The sequence below is a fragment of the Fringilla coelebs genome (genome assembly GCF_963513975.1).
Source record: "Fringilla coelebs genome assembly, chromosome: 27".
Taxonomy (NCBI): Eukaryota; Metazoa; Chordata; class Aves; order Passeriformes; family Fringillidae; genus Fringilla; species Fringilla coelebs.
In genome coordinates, this window is record NC_140053.1 from 3,164,536 (window position 1) to 3,180,032 (window position 15,497).

The window sequence follows — 15,497 nt, forward strand, 5'->3', positions numbered from 1 at the left end:
CAAACAACCTCCTGCCCCAGCACAGGCAGAAAGCAAGGGCTGCAGGGCTAGCTGGGGCAGAAGGAGGGGGACAGGATGTTGCTCCAGTTGCTGCTGGTGCTGCAGGGGTTTCTCCAGCCCAGCACAGTGACCTACCCTGGGCACTTTCCCCTGCTGCCCATCAGGCTCCAGGAGCTCTCAGCCTGTGCTCCCCAGAGCATTGACAGCAGCAGCTCCAAGGTGGGAGCAGTGGCCCCTTGACCCCATCACTCAGGGCTGGGGCAGGTGCCAAAAAGGACACAGTGGGCCCAGGGAGGTAAGGAACCCCTGATCTGCAGGAATAGGGAATCAAACACCATGTTCCTGACACCACATGGCTGTGGTAGCCCCAAGGGTTGCAGATGGGTAAGAAAATTCCTTAGTCCTGGGTTCTCAACCCCATCCTGCAGCTGTCAGAGGGGAGCTGGTACCTGCCAGGGCAGGAGAAGGGGGTCCCTGCTGATGGGCTGAGCCTCATTCCTTTGTGAGCTGTCCCCCACCTGCAGCACCCTGGGCTGCACCACTGAGACAGGCAGTGATCCAACACAGCTGCCTTGAGAGCAGGAATGGGTTTGTGGGGCCTGGGCAGAGCCCTGGTTTGGTTTGACAGTGAAATACAGCAGGGCTGGTTCCCAAAGCAGGGACATGGTCAGCTCGGCCCTGAGGAGGATGCTCCAGGGCACACAGAGGGCAGAGAAGGCTCCAGTGCACCTCCAGCGCCTCAAATGATGCAGCACAGCCAGTTCCACATGACCTGCATGAACAATCCTCCTAATCCTGCTCTGACAAATAATCTCTCCCTCTTGCCCTCATCAGAGCACAAACCCTGGAATGATCCTGTTCATGGTTCCTCTCCTCACATCCACGTGGTATTGCAGAGGGCTAGGGATGCAAATGCTGGGGTGGGATCCACCAGGGCTGCGCGTGCAAAGCGTGTCACTGTCACCAGGCAGCGCTCCCAGCCTCGCACACCCATCCAGCCGTGCCTTGCACTGCCTGGCACCCACTGCCCCCAGCCCCAGCTTCAGCCCATCACCCCCCAGGGCAGAAGCAGTGGCAGGGGCCCCTCTGCAGCCCCAGCCAGCCCGGGCTGAGAGCAGCCAGAGCAGGGCCCCAGCGCAGCCGTGTCCTCCCACGCTGGCACCGGCATTTCCTTTACACAAGTGGAGGAGACCCGGGCGCGTCTCTGGGGCAGAGAAAGCAACCACGGGCTGGGGCAGGGCCGCTGCCCCCTGCCTGCCCTGGGAAGGGCCCCGCAGCCCCGGGAAGGGGCAGCTGCCCACGCCTGCCCGGCAGCTGCCGGGGCCGCTCGCGCCGAGCAAACCGCAGCGGCGGCACCGGGGCCGGATTGCGCCGAAGGAGGCCCCAGTTCCCGGAGCGGGGTCAGGTGGGTGCCGCAGGCAGAGCCAAGCTCACACCTCACAGCACGTCGCTTCAGGGCCTTTATTTCGGAGAAAGTTAAAGCCTGTAGATACAGCAATAAAATATACAAAAAATAAAATTTTTTTACAGTATTGAATGTTGCCAGGGACTGCGGCCGGAGGCAGTGAGCGAGCAGAGGGGCAAAGAGCCCTCATCGCCCCTGAGCATCTCAGGGCCAGCCACGGACCGCCCTACTGCTCCCACACAGCTTGGAGGGGCTTGCCCAGACCCCACAGCCACGGGGATCCTCCTCCTTGCCCTCTGGTTCCCTGCCCACCAGCTGTGATGCAACTCGGAGGGAGCAGCTCTCCCACTGCCTCCCCCACCCCTCCACTGCTCATCTGTGTCTGTTTGCCCACTGCATGGAAAGGGCAGGAGGACTCCCTCAACTCTGTTAAATGCAGGACCACAACCACCAACCCCCCAAAAGTCAGGACATCTGCCCTTCACAACACCCCTGACACTGTCCTGCACTGCCCCACAGCAGGTTCCTCTCCTCACATCCACCTGCTCCCTTCTTGACCCTTCCCACCTTAAATCTGAGGGCCAACCTCCAACAGAAATGGCACATGAAGCCTCCAGGAAGCTGCAGACCCCATGCCTGGCCCCTCACAACCCGGAGAGAAAGGGACAGGCCAGGTGCCCTACTGTCAGCCATGCTACCTCCTCCAACTCCCCAGGGTCCAACCAGTCTAACTCAGCACAGTGCTGGAAGCAAGACCGTGCTCCCAGCACCAGCCTGGCCACAGGGAAGCCAGGACAGCCCCGGTGGCTTCACCCAGCTCCCAAAATGGGCCACAGCTGCAAACGCTGTTCACACACAGGTGCCATTACACTGCCCTACCCTAGGGACACCAGCCATCCCAAAGGAGCCCGGGCTGCTGGCATTGGCAAGACCACTGTGCCCAAAGCAGGAAGCTGGGGACAAGCACAAGCCGCTCCTGAACCTCTGGGCTCCCAGCAAACCCAGGCTGAGTCCCGCAGGGGCAGTGCCTGCTGAGTCAAGGGTGGGAGTACCTGGATACATCCACCTGCAGCTCCAAGCCGTGTCCTGGTCATCCTGGCCAAAACCAGGGCCAGGTGGGTGCAGAGAGGGAACTCACCCCAGCACCCTGCAAGCTCTAGGAGGTGCTGGGAGCAGCAGGGCAGACCCTGCCACATGGCCAATCCCCTCTGCAATTCCAGATTTGTGGGTTTGGGTGTGGGCAGTCAAGGCAGCAGCTTCCAGCAGGAAGGGGGAACCTTCCAGCCCCCCAGGGACTGGGGCTGTGGAAGCGTTTGTAGGAACTGTGGCTGCAATCGGAGGCAAATAGGCACTTGAATGAGCAAAAATAATAGAAAACTGTTATGGAAGGAAATAGAAAAAGGTTCATCCCCCTCCCCCAGAGATGAGCTGCACCACCCCAGAGAGGGGCTGCGCTGTTGGGTTAAGTGAGGACCTGACCCACGCAGGGACCCTGGCCCCCAGCAGTTCCTGAGGGCAGGCCTGGAGCAGCTGCAGCCGAGTGGGACAAATCCAGGGGAGAGCTCTGGAGGTGGGAAGGCAGAGCCAGCCCAGGACGGGCCCCGCGCGCCGGCGCAGCCCCTCACATGGGCGAGGACGCACACTCTGGGGTCAGCTCCATGTCGAAGGTCAGCGACTCTGCGGGCAGACACAGCCAGGGTTACGGGGCCCTGGGTGTGGGGTGGCAGCCAGGGCCCCCTGGAGCCCCCCCTGACTCACCAAACTGCCCGCCCGCGTTGCTCTCCGCGCCCTCGCTGCTGTTGCCGAACTGCATGAGCGAGTCCAGGGTGCGCGGGGACATGGGCAGGTCGATGGTGTTGCTGAAGGAGGTGCTGTCCGAGGGAGAAGAAGCACAGAAAGCTCTGCAGTCAGGGCCTGGCCAGAGCTCTCTAACACCCCCTCTACCCACTGAGGGGCCCCCGGGCACAGCCCAGCCAGCCCCCAGAGCTCTCCAGAGGAAAGGGGCCCCGGAGGGGAAGAACAGGGCTGTGGTTTGGGCAGCAGCCGGAGCCTGGCTCAGCCCCCACCATCACCCCGGGCTGGGAACCCCACAGTAACCAAGCAAAGCTCAGACAGAGGTGGAAAGAAAGGAAGGAAACCTCTCCCTCAAGCAAGGCTGAGCACACAAACACCCCCCAGCACTGACAGACAACTCCTAGGAACACTCACGGGGTGACACAGATGAACTTGGTCTTCAGGTACGGAGCAGCACCTGCAAGGAGGGAGAAGCTTCGTCATCAGCCACGCAAGGACAAATCCTTCTCTCTGCCCCTCAGAACAGGCCGTGCCCACCCACTGCCCATACCCAGTGGGACCCCATGGCTGGTGCCACACTGTGGCTGTGCCCTCCAGGGATGACACAAGGTCCTGGCTGGGCCAGAGCTTCCCTGTGACACAGGAGCCACAGAAAGCCAACGACTACCTGAGTCCGTGGCTTCCGAGTGTTCCTGGCTCTCGGAGCGGCAGTACTTCCCAAACGCCTCCTCCTTGGGGATGTCTGGGTACAGGTACACCAGAGGGGACACCAGGATGTTGGTGGCATCCATGATCTTGTAGCCCATGATGATCTCAGCAAAGGACATGTTGTTCAGCTGCTGCTTGGTGTAAGGCTCCACCGACTGGATCTGTGTCTTCCCTGTGCAAGGAAGGAGAATTTTGGCACAGAACAAAGGCAGGGCTGCCTTCAGACACCCCCAGAGCAGTAGGGACAAGATGGGCGTGGAGCTGTGTTTAGCCCTACCAGGCACAGAGCAGACCACAGGGCAGGACTGAGACCTGACTGTGTTCAGTGCCATAGAACTGCCCCATGGGCAGCACGTGGGCACAGACACCCAGAAGGCAAAGACCAGCTAAGGGCAGCCAGGCTCAGAACTTCACCCACACAGACAGCTTGTTGGGACAAGGACAAAGGACAAGTGCTTATCAGGGCATCCAAGCCCTCTCTGGAACCTGGAATGCCAAGCCAGGCACCCAGGGTAGAGCTCGTACCACTGATGTCCTTCTCCACCCAGGTGAAGGTGATGCCACCTTCCTTGCTGCTCTCACTGAAGCGCAGCAGAAAGGTCCCTGGGGGCTTGGTGCTCAGGATGGCTCGCTCCCGCTCCTTGCTGATGAAGCCCATGATGTACCTGGGCAGGAGGAAGCAAGAACAACAAACAGGGGTCAGGGCACAGAAGCAGCTCCTCCAGGATGTAAGTCCTGCCAGCTCTGCTCAAGAGCAGAACTCAGCCTGGCCACTGACATTTTATGGATTCCCAGGTGAGTTTTCACGCTGAAACAGCAAAAAGTATCCCAGGACAGCACACCTGGCACATGGAGAAGCACCCCATGCCATCAGGGTGGAACCTGTGGGACCCCTTCCAAGGCCCAGCCTAACCTCAGGCTCTGGGCTGGCACTCACCCTTCGTTCCACAGTGCCAGGATGTACTTCTTCACCAAGTCAATGATGTTGTCCAGCCAGACCCAGAAAGAGAAGCCTTTGCCAGCCATGTTCTCCTGAGGAAAAGCAGAGAGGCTGCTAGCACAGCTTGGAAGAAAGGAACAGCCAATGGAATGTGCTCAGGGAAGAGAGGAAATTCTACCTTGCAGAACTTGGCCCAGGTGATCTGACAGCCAGAGTAATTCACACCTGGTCCTGGAAGAGAAAAAAACAACACAACCATTTAAATAGAGTTACCCTTCCAAAGACACAGTTTCCAGGGTTTGTGCCATTTGGGAGAAAACCAAGCACCTGAAAATTACTCAGGCCAAAAGCTCTCAGGCCAAACACAGGACCTCACTCTTGGATGACATGTACAGGTGGGGAATCACGCCAGGGGACAACAGGGATGGGCAGGACACCCTGCCACGTCAGCCCACTCTTACCCAGCAGTTTCTCTGCCAGCGTGGTCAGCTGCTCGATGCTGAGCCCGCGCTTCGTGGTGGAGGAGAACTGCCAGCTCAGCACCTCTGCCACCTGGTCCCAGGTCCCAATGGGGGGCTTGGTGAAGAAGTTCACGTTCTGCACGAGGGAACACACAGCCCTGAGTGGGACATGGGACAGCAGCAGGGCCAGGTCCTGCCTCAGCCTCAGTTTCCCTCTCTCACTGTGACACCCCCATCCTGACACCTGCCCTGCTGCCCTCCCACACCAGCCCTACCTTGGGGTTGTTGGTCAGCATGTTGTACCACAGGATGGATGCCCAGGCATTGGGCATCTGGCAGATGTTGGAGATGACCACCACAGGCAGCGAGTGGGTCTGCAAAGAGAGGATGTCACCACGGGTTGGAACAACTGCCAGGGCTCCACCCAGGCCCGTGGTGGAGGAAGGCAGTGACCTATGCCTCACCTCCAGGTCAATCTTCAGCCCCTGGTGATAAACCTCTGTCTCAAAAGTGATGAGGTGCAGCTCCTCAGTGACTATCAGCGAGGCCTGGGACAGAAGGGGACACCATGAGCACCACGAGACCCCCACCCCAACACACAACCACCAGACCCAGCACAGCTGCTGGGGCTGGCCTGGCAAGCTGCCCATGCGCCAGTTGGTGCTGGTGGACCCCCTGAATCCCCCCCTGCTCAGCTGCCCCTGTCACTGGCCAGGCACCCTCCCAGGGCCCCTGACACTCACATCACAGTTGGCTCGGCCTCCATTCCCACAGCGCTGCTCCCGCAGGGTCTGCAGAGAGAGGGACAGGCTGCAGCAGCACCACAATGACACCTGGCTGTACAGGAGCAGCCCAGGAGCTCATGGTACCCACCAGGTGTTTGAACTCTGCTGACAGGCTGCCATTGTTTGACTCCTCCATGTTCATGACCTTGGTGTTGGTCCCCAGGATGTTAAACTTCCTGGACCTGGGAAGAGGAAAGAATGAGGCTGACAGGGCAGTCTTGGAGTGAATGTCTGGTAGGATGTTTACCAGGAATAAAAGCAGAAATAAGGACAAAGCAAACAGTGCACTTACCCCCGAAGTGCAGCAACATCCCCAGAGTCCCTAGAAAAGGGGGAAGAGACACCAGATCATAGCAGTGGCCTTCCCACCCTGATGCAGACAAGCTGGTGTGTGGTGCCAGCTGCATCCCAGCACAAGTCCCATGAGCCCCACAGGCCTTCCCCAGCGTGGGGGTGAACCCTCAGGACTCAGCACCACCCTGCACCCTCCCCTTCAACTGGGAGCCACACTGACCCTCGTTGTGGATATGGAGCCCAATCCAGGGGCAGCAGGAATCAGTCCCATCCCAGTTACCCCACCCAGTGCCACTGGAAGGGAAGCACAGGACTCACTTGTCAATGCAGACTTTGATTTTCAGCTGATAGTTCAGCTCTGGAAACTTGACCAACAACCTGCAAGAGTCAGCAGACACAGAGCATGAACATGCTGTGCACAGAAACTGCTCCTGTTCCACAGGGCCCCTGGCACAGCCAGCAGCATGGATCAGCTCCTCCAGCATCCTTGGGCACACCTTCACATGGGCCTGGGACATGTTAGTCCTGGCACCTGTCACCAGAAACAGGGAGGTGCTGGTACTCCCCTGAGCATCCTAAGGAGCTCGTTTGGGCTGCTGACAGCCCACACCAGGCTCTGAACAAACACCCTCCACACTACCCTGGGCCAGAGGCTGCCATGAAGGCACAGAGAAAGGGCAAGGAAACTCCAGGCAGAGCCTGGTGTCAGAGCATGGCAGGGAACATGGCCCAGGCTGAGCAGCAGCTGGCCAGGGATGTGCTGATGCTTCCCACCCCCACAACAGGATTTACCAGAACCCAGCTGCCTCCAGGAACATGGCAGATCCCCAGCCAGCCCTGCACTGAGTCATGTGGGCAGCAATCCAGCCCACTGGGATCATCCCTCTGGGATCTATCCTGCTGATAACCATCCCTTCCCAGCAGCAGTGCTCCCCAGATAAGTTGGGGGCTGCATCTGCAGTAGCATCTTCAGAGAGTGATCCCAGGCTGCCCTCCCTGCTCAGCTCCCCTCCCTCACCAGTGGGGAGGTACCCACCTGACTTTGGTGGTGAACTGCACACCTGTCTTGATGACCAGGGGCCGGTCAGGGTGCATGGGCATGCAGGGCTGCCTCTCCACAACAAAAGCACTGCAGGAACAGCACAGAGACCACAGTCAGACCTCACTGCCCACCCTCCACCCACAGCCATGCAGCTCCTGCCTGCCTTCAGCACCTTTTCATCAGGTTCCTGAACAGCTCCACAATGCGCTCCTCCAGCATGGGCCGGTGCTGGACGATTGGGTCACCCTTATAGGACACTTTTTGCTGCAGTTCCTCCAACTTCTTGATCTGCTGCCGGGTCTGTAGCTGTGATTCAGCAAGAGAGGTTATCCTAGGGGAGCAGGGAGAACCAGCATTAGCTCTGGCGGCCAAGCCCACGCTGTCCAGCCTGCAGAGCCCTCCTCTTCCCATGCAAGAACACACTCTCCATGCCAAGCCAGTCTAGAACTGAGTGTGTCTGTGGCTCCAAGCCCATGCATTACAAACAAAACCTGCATGTGCCCAGGTGACTCCAGGGCCAGAAACTTTTCAGCAGCCTCAGAATCCCCCAGGCATGGAGTTGGGGACACCTTTCCAGCACCGTGCCTGCTATCATGGCTCACTCTAAGCTGCAGGCTACATTCACACATGCAAGCATTTTGCAAGGACATTTCCAGAGAGCAAGAGCTCATTTCCACAGCAGGTGTCACTGAGTGCCACTGCTCTGGTCACTGACACAGTCCCAGGCAGCTCTCACCAGTTCTCAAGCCTGTCCAGGCAGATATTGGGTGGGCCACCAATGCAAGCAATCTGCTGTCTCCTCTTCCAGTCTGCCAGTTCCTCATCTGCCAGCATCTTCTGCACATATTCCATGGCAGACAGCAGCCCAGCCAGCTCACTCACTATGCCCTGCCAAGAGAGAAAGCAGAACCTTCAGCACGCTGTGACTTCCCCCACGGACCCACAAGTTTCACATACACAGGCAAGGAAGAAGTCACTCAGGGCTGTGCTTGCTGCACTGCTCCTGGTTCTGGCCATGCAGGAGCTACCAAACTCCAGCCCTGAAGAAGGGGGATCTGCACCCAGGGGAATCTGCAGGGCCCCACTTACCCTGCGCATCTGGTCCAGTGCTGTCAGCATTTGCTCCAGCTGCTGCATCTTCTGCCGGGTCACTGACTGGTTGTTCCCATTCAGGTCCTGCATGTCTGTGCAGAGGTGAGAAGCTTCAGCCACACTCTTCACACCTTCTCAAGTGCCACAACAATACAACACTTGCACAGCAAAGTGCAGGCACCCTACAGCCAAGCAGGAATCTGGCACAGCCTCTGAGCACCTCCGTGGGTAGGCCAATCCCTCCCCACCCCACTGCTGTGCTAACAAAGCTCAGTTCAGCTCCCTCAAGGGCAGCATCCTTGGCAGAAACAGAAGACCAGGTTTATCCAATTGCCATGCAAATGCCCTGAGAATGAGCACATTCCCTCTGGGAGTGGAGGTTGGAACACCTCTCCAACAAGTTTCCTTGCAGGAACACACTGTGGTTTGCAGATGCTAATGAGCTGTTATTACCTCCTTGGCTCTTCAAAGTCTTGTAGTTAAAATCAAAGTCATCTTGGAGATTCTCCACCACTTTCATCTTCTGCTCCAGATCCTGGAAGGCAAGAAATGTGATTTCACTCACAGCACTCGAGAATTGTGGTGAGGAGAGCTGAAGGTGCCCAGGCAGACACATACCTGCACCCTCTTCCTGACATCCTGCAGGTGCTGCTCCAGCATCTGCTGCTTCTCTGTCACCACAGCTGCTGTTGGATGTGTTGCCTGTCCCCCTTGCTGCAGAGGGGACAAGAAGGGCATAAGGATAGGGCTGTAACCTGGGGATGCTCCCTTCCAGCCTGAGGAGGTTCTGCAGGGTTCTCAACCCATCCTTAACACACACTGGCAGCTGGCTGCTCACTTCAGCATCAGCTCCAGGGCGGCACAGGGTCAAGGAGAGGAGAGATGGAGACACCCAGCCAGAACACAGGCTGTGTCCTGGCTGTCAGGAATCAGGATGGCCAGGACCAGGAGGCCCTGGGATAGCTGGCCACTGACCTGGGCTGCAGTAGCAGCTGTCTGGAGGAGCCGGGACTCTTCCCAGAGGCAGCGAGCCACGATGCGGGCGATTTCCATTGGCTTCTCCAAGTATCTGCTCTGTAAAGGGCCAAACACCCCAGGGTCAGCAGGCACAAGGCAACCCCTAGGATCTCCACATCAGGGCTGTGGATGGTGAGCTGTGCCAAGGAACAGCTCAGACCCTCACCAGCTCCCCCACTGTTGGTATTCAAGACATCCCTCTGGCTGTCCTGGATTGCCCAAACCCCTGCCAGGGGGCCCAGAGACCTTGGCACAGAGCCCAAGACACCTGTGATTTTTATTATAACCCATGGAAAAAATTAATCTTATATGAGGATCTGCAAGCCATGAAAGTCTAAGTAGAATAATAGTTTGTGGGTGAAAAATAGATTTTTTTGGGTCTTTAGAACAGGGGTTCAGGGGGCAAGATGGAGGAATCTGGGTGTGTCCAGCCTTTCTCCTTCTTCTTCTTGGCCTCCATCTTCTGCTGTGATACTGGCATTTTTTGATTGGTTTAGAGTAGAAGCTCACTGTCTAACATAGGTGATAGGTATTGGGAAGTTATCGTAAATAATGTACACGTAGTTTCTAGTATAAAAGGATAAGACCAGAGTGCCTCTGTCTGACCTGCTGAACGGACCTCAGCAGGCCAGAGAAAGAATTTTATAGATAAGAAACAATAAACAACCTTGAGAACAAGAATAGAAGAGTTCTGACTCCTTCTTTGACAGCCAGGCTGGGAAAAGAGACTTTCTAACACATCTCGGGGTCACTCTGAGCAGCAGAAGTTCTGAGACCCCAACATGCTGGCAGCTCCCAGGGGCTCACCTGCAGGAACTGCTTGATGCGGCGCAGGTTGTGCTGGTAGAGGACGTTGGACTCCTGCAGGAAGCGGCTGTACTGCTGGTCAATCTCCCCCAGCAGGTTGTGGAACACCAGCGTGGCATGCGACTCCTTGCTGGCAGCATATGCCCTGTATAGGGGAGGGAGAGCCCTGAGTGCCTGGCATGGGGCAAGGGGTAAAGCAGGGGGGCTCTGCTCACACCCAGCATCCCCTGTGCAACTTACAGAATCACTGAATCACTTAGGAAGGAAAAGAACTCTAAGATGGAGTCCAGCTGGTGACTAATCACCATCTGGTCAAGTAGACCAGGCAGACGGTGCACACCAGCACCTGATGTCTGTGAGCACATCCCACATGCTCATGGACAGGATCCAGCCATCAGTGCTCTGTGTCACCCCTCTTTACAACAGAGGTCAGCCCTGGATAGGGACATCCCCCTGCTTCTCCTGGCCCAGGGTCTAACACAGTGCACAAAGTCCCACTCCATTCCCTTGATGCCACATGAGCCCCAGAGAGAGACCAGTCCCATCACCAGGGGCCAGGGGAAAGCAACAGAGCTCCTCCAGCCCACTTGAGCCCCTGCAGGTGGGTGTTATGAGCAAAGTCCCCTCAGTGGCATTTGAAAGGCCTTACCAGTCCTGGCTTTCAATCCAGGGGGCCAGGAACTGCCGGAGCTCCATGGGGAAGCTGTCGCTGTAGAGCTGGTGGAGCTGCTCCAGGTAGCGCGTGTCGAGCTGCTGCAGCTGGTTCCACTGCGCCATCCTGGCCGGCTCGGGAGACCTGAGGGATGGAAACACAGCTGGCTCAGAGCTGGCTCCTGCCTCCCTCCTGCCAGGACCCGGCTGTGACTGCTGCAGTGCCCTGAAAAGGGTTCTTCCCTCTGGCCAGAACCAGAGACAGCCAAGGCATGAGCCCAGGGCACGGTGCTCCAGGACAGGTGGCACAGGCAAGCTGGCCACTGGCAACAGGTAGGAATGAGGATTTAATCTGGTCTCAAAGGCACCCCTGGTTGGCCCTGCTGGGAGGCAGGGAAGTGGCTGTGGAGTTTACAGTAAGTGTGGAAGGCGGAGACTGCCAGGAAGCTACAGAAACAGGGAAGGAGCAATTTTCAAGTTCACGACTTGTATCAATGGAAATCAAGCTGACACTAACGGGGGGACTCCAGCTGTGCTGGCAAATGAAGGCACAGCTCTGTGTGACACCAGCAGTCACTTCCCTGCAGAAAGTGGTTTGCTTTTCCCAAAGCTCCCTGCGCTCAGTGATGCAGCATCACTACGTGGCCTCCTCCCCCAAGGGACTCTTTCCCCATTTGTCTGGGTGTGACAAAAAGAAAGTGGAAATGTCCTCTGTGGGCTGAGACACCAGGAGGGGACAGACATTGGCACTGACATGGGAGTTAAGAGAGGTTTTTAGTACTTCACAGCACTGAACAGCCCCAAAAGCAGGAGCAGGACATTAACCTTGAACTACAACCTGCTAGTACAATCCTCAGAGAAGTCCACATGAACCAAACCTGCTTTGAATGGAGCAACAAGTGACTAAGAAAGGAGAGAGCCAATGGCCATGCAAGGTCCTGCAGAAAAGAGATTCCTACAGCCCTGGAGTCAGACCTGGCTGATGTGACAGAGCCTCTGTGATGCTGCAGTCCAAGGGCTGGGCTGTGAGCTGTGGTCCAGCACAGCAGAGCCCCCATTCCACAGGGGGTTCAGCCCTTCGTGGCCAGTTCTCAGCTGCAGCAGCTCAAGAAACACTCCCTCTGCCCCATGCAGCTGTGTGGGCCACTCCTGCTGGATGAGTGATGCTCCTCCTGGGAGGGAAACCCACCAAAAGCACAGGCCAGGCCAGAGTGAAAGCACACCAGCCCCGCAGGGATTGCCCCGCCTGGACGGTGAGCTCAGCACCTGCTTCCTATTGCGCCATGCACCGGGGGCGGGGGGGCTGCACCAGCCCCTCCGGAAACAGCAGCAGCTGCTGCCCCAGCCCAGCTCCTGCCAGAGCTGCATTTCCAGCCCTGAGGAGACAGTGCTGCAGCAGCATGGCACAGGAGGCACCTGGGCAGCCCCTGCAGCACCCGGTGCCAAGCGGTTCACAGGCACACCTGCTGCAGAAACAGAACCAGATGCCACATCCAGACCCGTGGTCCAAGATGTTCCACCTGAAAGCACAATATCAACATTTCAGAGTGGTGCTGCAGCCCCAGTGCAAGAGCACCAAAGCTCCCAGGCTGCCACACAGCAGCAGCACTCGGACGGGACTCAGCCACTTCCCACTGCCACAAAGAGCTGCAGGGCAAGCTAGCTTGCAGCACTAAACTCCAACTCCTCCTGGCATCCACCCAAAGCACTCTGACATTCCTGGAGGAAAAGGTCCTTAAGACATTCCTTACAGCAGCAGCCACCACTGTCAGGGAAGAAGCTCTGATCCTGGCAGCCCTGGGACCCCACGCAGGAACCTCTGCCTGCTTAGCCCCACCAAAGGGAAGCCATGGTTAAAAATCTGAGGGTTGAACCTTTCTGATTCTGCTGGGCTTGCCCATCTCTGTGGTTTGCCTCTCCTCCATCTCTGGAATGGAGCCAGAGAGCAGCCAACATGGCCAGGACCAACACAGCATGATGCAAGCTCACGAGTAAACATGCTGTCCAGAGCTCAGAGCAAAGCTGCTAAAAGTAGATCGAGAGCTAAAGTTCATCTTTCTTTATCTTCCTGCAAGGGCAGAGCACAGGAGTCAGGCCCAGCTGCACAGTGTCACCCCCTGGGACAGCTCTGCGCACTCCAACCACCCCACTTTAAATGGGGCTGCCCTGTAACTGCTTTCTGCCTGCCTTCTCATCCCTGGGACACACCTGGGAACACCCTGCACGTCTACCCCTACAGCAAGCAATGAGCCTTAGGGCAACATGTATGGGGGAGTCACTGGAAAAAGCCTTAGAGGGACCCCAGGAGTCCATGTCCTCTGCAGTGACACAAGGAGGATGAAGCTTAGTCACTGGCAGCATTGCACAGGAGACATCATCAGGGTGCCATCACAGGGTCAGGGCAGATGCCATCAACAACACTTGACAGAGTGCCTGCAGCAGCAGCAGGCACCTCGCTGCCCCCTCTTCCACACAGCCATCAACAGCCCGATGGAAAACTGCTCGACACGGCAGCCAGGCGCTCTGGCAGCACTTTGGAAAAGCTGCTAGAAGTATTTGGCTCTGCTTCTCTGGAGTGATTTCAAAGCCAGCCTTGGAGGTGGAAAACAGTGATGCAGAGATTTGCAACAGGAGGAGGGAGATGGTTCTGGGCAACCTCACAACCACAGCATGAGTTCTGATCACCCCACAGGCCTGCTGCTCCTCATCACAGCTCTCCAAGGTCCACCCCTGAACACCCACCGCGGCAGCTGCGAGTGACACTGTCACCATCCACCGCAGGGCAGGGGACATGCAGCCCACACCCCTCCTGTGCTCCACTACTGCCGCTCCAGCAACTCCAACAGATGGAGCAGACTGGGGCAGTGACAGTGACAGCGATCACCGGCAGGGTGGGAGCGGGGTCTGCTCCCCGATGTGCACCCAGGCACGGCCGGTCCCTGCAGGTGCAGAGGGGGCGGGCCCAGGCCAGCCCACCCTCCCATCCCGCGGCTGTGTCCGTCGGACAGGAACGCGGGGGTGTCTGTCCCACGGCCAGGGGACAGGAGCCACCCAGACACGGGCAGCAGGAGGGGTGGGCAGCACTGCCAGCCCCCGCAGTGCTCCTGGGCAGCTCGTTCTCCCGAGCTGCAGAACCCGACTGCTGTCACACCCGGCGCCCACGGGGACTGTCACCGCGGCGAGCCCCGCTCCGGGCAGGAGGCCCCGAGCTGCTGCTGCTGCAGGCGGCATGTGACAGCCCTGAGCTCGCAGCGCCGCGGATCCCGGCCGGCTCCTTCAGTCCCGCTGTGCCCGGGCCCCCTTTCGGCTCCCAGTCCTACCAGCGCCGGGACCGGCCGCACCAGCCCCGTTCTGCACGGGACCCCCGAGGCCGTGCCAGCCTCGGCCCAGCCCCGGCGGCACTCGGGCGGGCTGCACTTCCCCCGGCCCTGCCGGTCCCGGCGCTTTTCGCTCTCCGAGAAGCCGGTTCGGGCTCTGTCCCCGTGCCGGGCCGTGCGCGGTGCCGGTCCGGAAGATCCACCCGGGCCGTACAGACCGACCCCGCTCCGCACCGCGGCTCGGCCCTCCAGTGACGGGGAGCCGGGACAGGCCCCCCCGCGTTACCCCGCGATGCCGGCCCCGCTCCCGCCCCGGCCCCAAACCGGCCCGGGGGACACCGGCTCCCGGCGGCGAGCAGCGCCCGCTCGCCCCCCGCGCTCACCGGCGGTCCCGGCGGGCGGGGCGGCGGCTCCCGGTGACGGCGGCGATCGCGTCCGGCTGCGCCGAGGGACCGGACCTCCTGCGGGCCCGCCCCACCCCGTCGTGACGTCACCAACCTACTGCCAATGGCGACTCGGCGCTCCCGCGGCCCCGCCCCAGCAGGCTTCCGATAGCCAATCAGCACGGTCGTTGGGTGGTGCGTCACGGCGCGCGGAGAGGGGGCTGCCCCCCCGGCTATTCCCGGATGGCACCGCCTCCCGCCGCAGGGCTTCGCTAGGCAGAGGCGGTGCAGGGGGCCGGAGGGGGGGCGGCTGCCGGGAACAGCCGTGCGGGAAACCCAGCTGAGTTCCGGGCAGCGCCGTGACGTCACGCGGTCGCCGCCGCCGCCGCCGCAGTCTCTTAAAGGGGCCGCGCCGCGGCGGGCGGGCCTGTGCGGCGTGCTGGGAGCAGCGCCCCCGCGTGGGGAAAGAGGGATCGGGCCCGTGGGGCTGTGGGGACTGGTCTCTGTGGGGCTGTGGGGATCAATCCTATAGGGCTGTGGGGATCGGTCCCTGTGGGGATGGATCTCTGTGGGGCTGTGGGGATCGATCCCATAGGGCTGTGGGGATGGATCTCTGAGGGACTGTGGGGATCGATCCTATAGGGCTGTGGGTGGGGATCGGTCCCTGTGGGGCCGCGGGAATTGGTCCTATAGGGCTGTGGGGATCGATCCTATAGGCCTGTGGGGATCAATCTCTGTGGGGCTGTGGGGATCGATCCTATAGGCCTGTGGGGATCATCCCCGTAGGGCTGTGGGGATCAA

The 15,497-nt window shown here is 59.2% G+C and overlaps 1 protein-coding gene across 2 annotated transcripts; it reads right to left on the reverse strand.

Annotated features, from left to right (window-relative positions):
• Positions 1-1,447: 1,447 nt before the first annotated feature.
• STAT3 (signal transducer and activator of transcription 3) lies at positions 1,448-14,811 on the reverse strand. 2 transcript variants are annotated; one of them, XM_084222335.1, is made up of 24 exons: positions 14,697-14,811; positions 10,995-11,141; positions 10,346-10,490; positions 9,497-9,595; positions 9,140-9,235; positions 8,975-9,056; positions 8,519-8,613; positions 8,166-8,317; positions 7,602-7,760; positions 7,424-7,516; positions 6,706-6,765; positions 6,386-6,415; positions 6,182-6,275; positions 6,052-6,099; positions 5,773-5,856; positions 5,584-5,682; positions 5,309-5,444; positions 5,026-5,078; positions 4,845-4,939; positions 4,433-4,572; positions 3,867-4,079; positions 3,614-3,656; positions 3,164-3,276; positions 1,448-3,082 (listed from the first exon to the last, which is right to left on the reverse strand). In XM_084222335.1, exons 2-24 carry the CDS (start codon positions 11,120-11,122, stop codon positions 3,027-3,029), a joined length of 2,313 nt encoding a protein of 770 aa, XP_084078461.1. In that variant the 5' UTR covers positions 11,123-11,141; positions 14,697-14,811; the 3' UTR covers positions 1,448-3,026. The 2 variants fall into 2 exon arrangements, with proteins under 2 accessions (XP_084078461.1, XP_084078460.1); XM_084222334.1 differs by having other exon boundaries at positions 3,864-4,079.
• Between the last annotated feature and the right edge of the window lie 686 nt (positions 14,812-15,497).

Bases quoted from the DNA above. Each gene is read 5' to 3' on its own strand.
- STAT3 (XM_084222334.1), bottom strand. From the start codon at position 11,122: ATGGCGCAGTGGAACCAGCTGCAGCAGCTCGACACGCGCTACCTGGAG. The intron at 9,596-10,345 runs GTGAGCCCCTGG...GGCCCTTTACAG, and splicing joins GCATCAAGCAGTTCCTGCAG to AGCAGATACTTGGAGAAGCC. The intron at 3,083-3,163 runs GTGAGTCAGGGG...GTCTGCCCGCAG, and splicing joins CAACGCGGGCGGGCAGTTTG to AGTCGCTGACCTTCGACATG.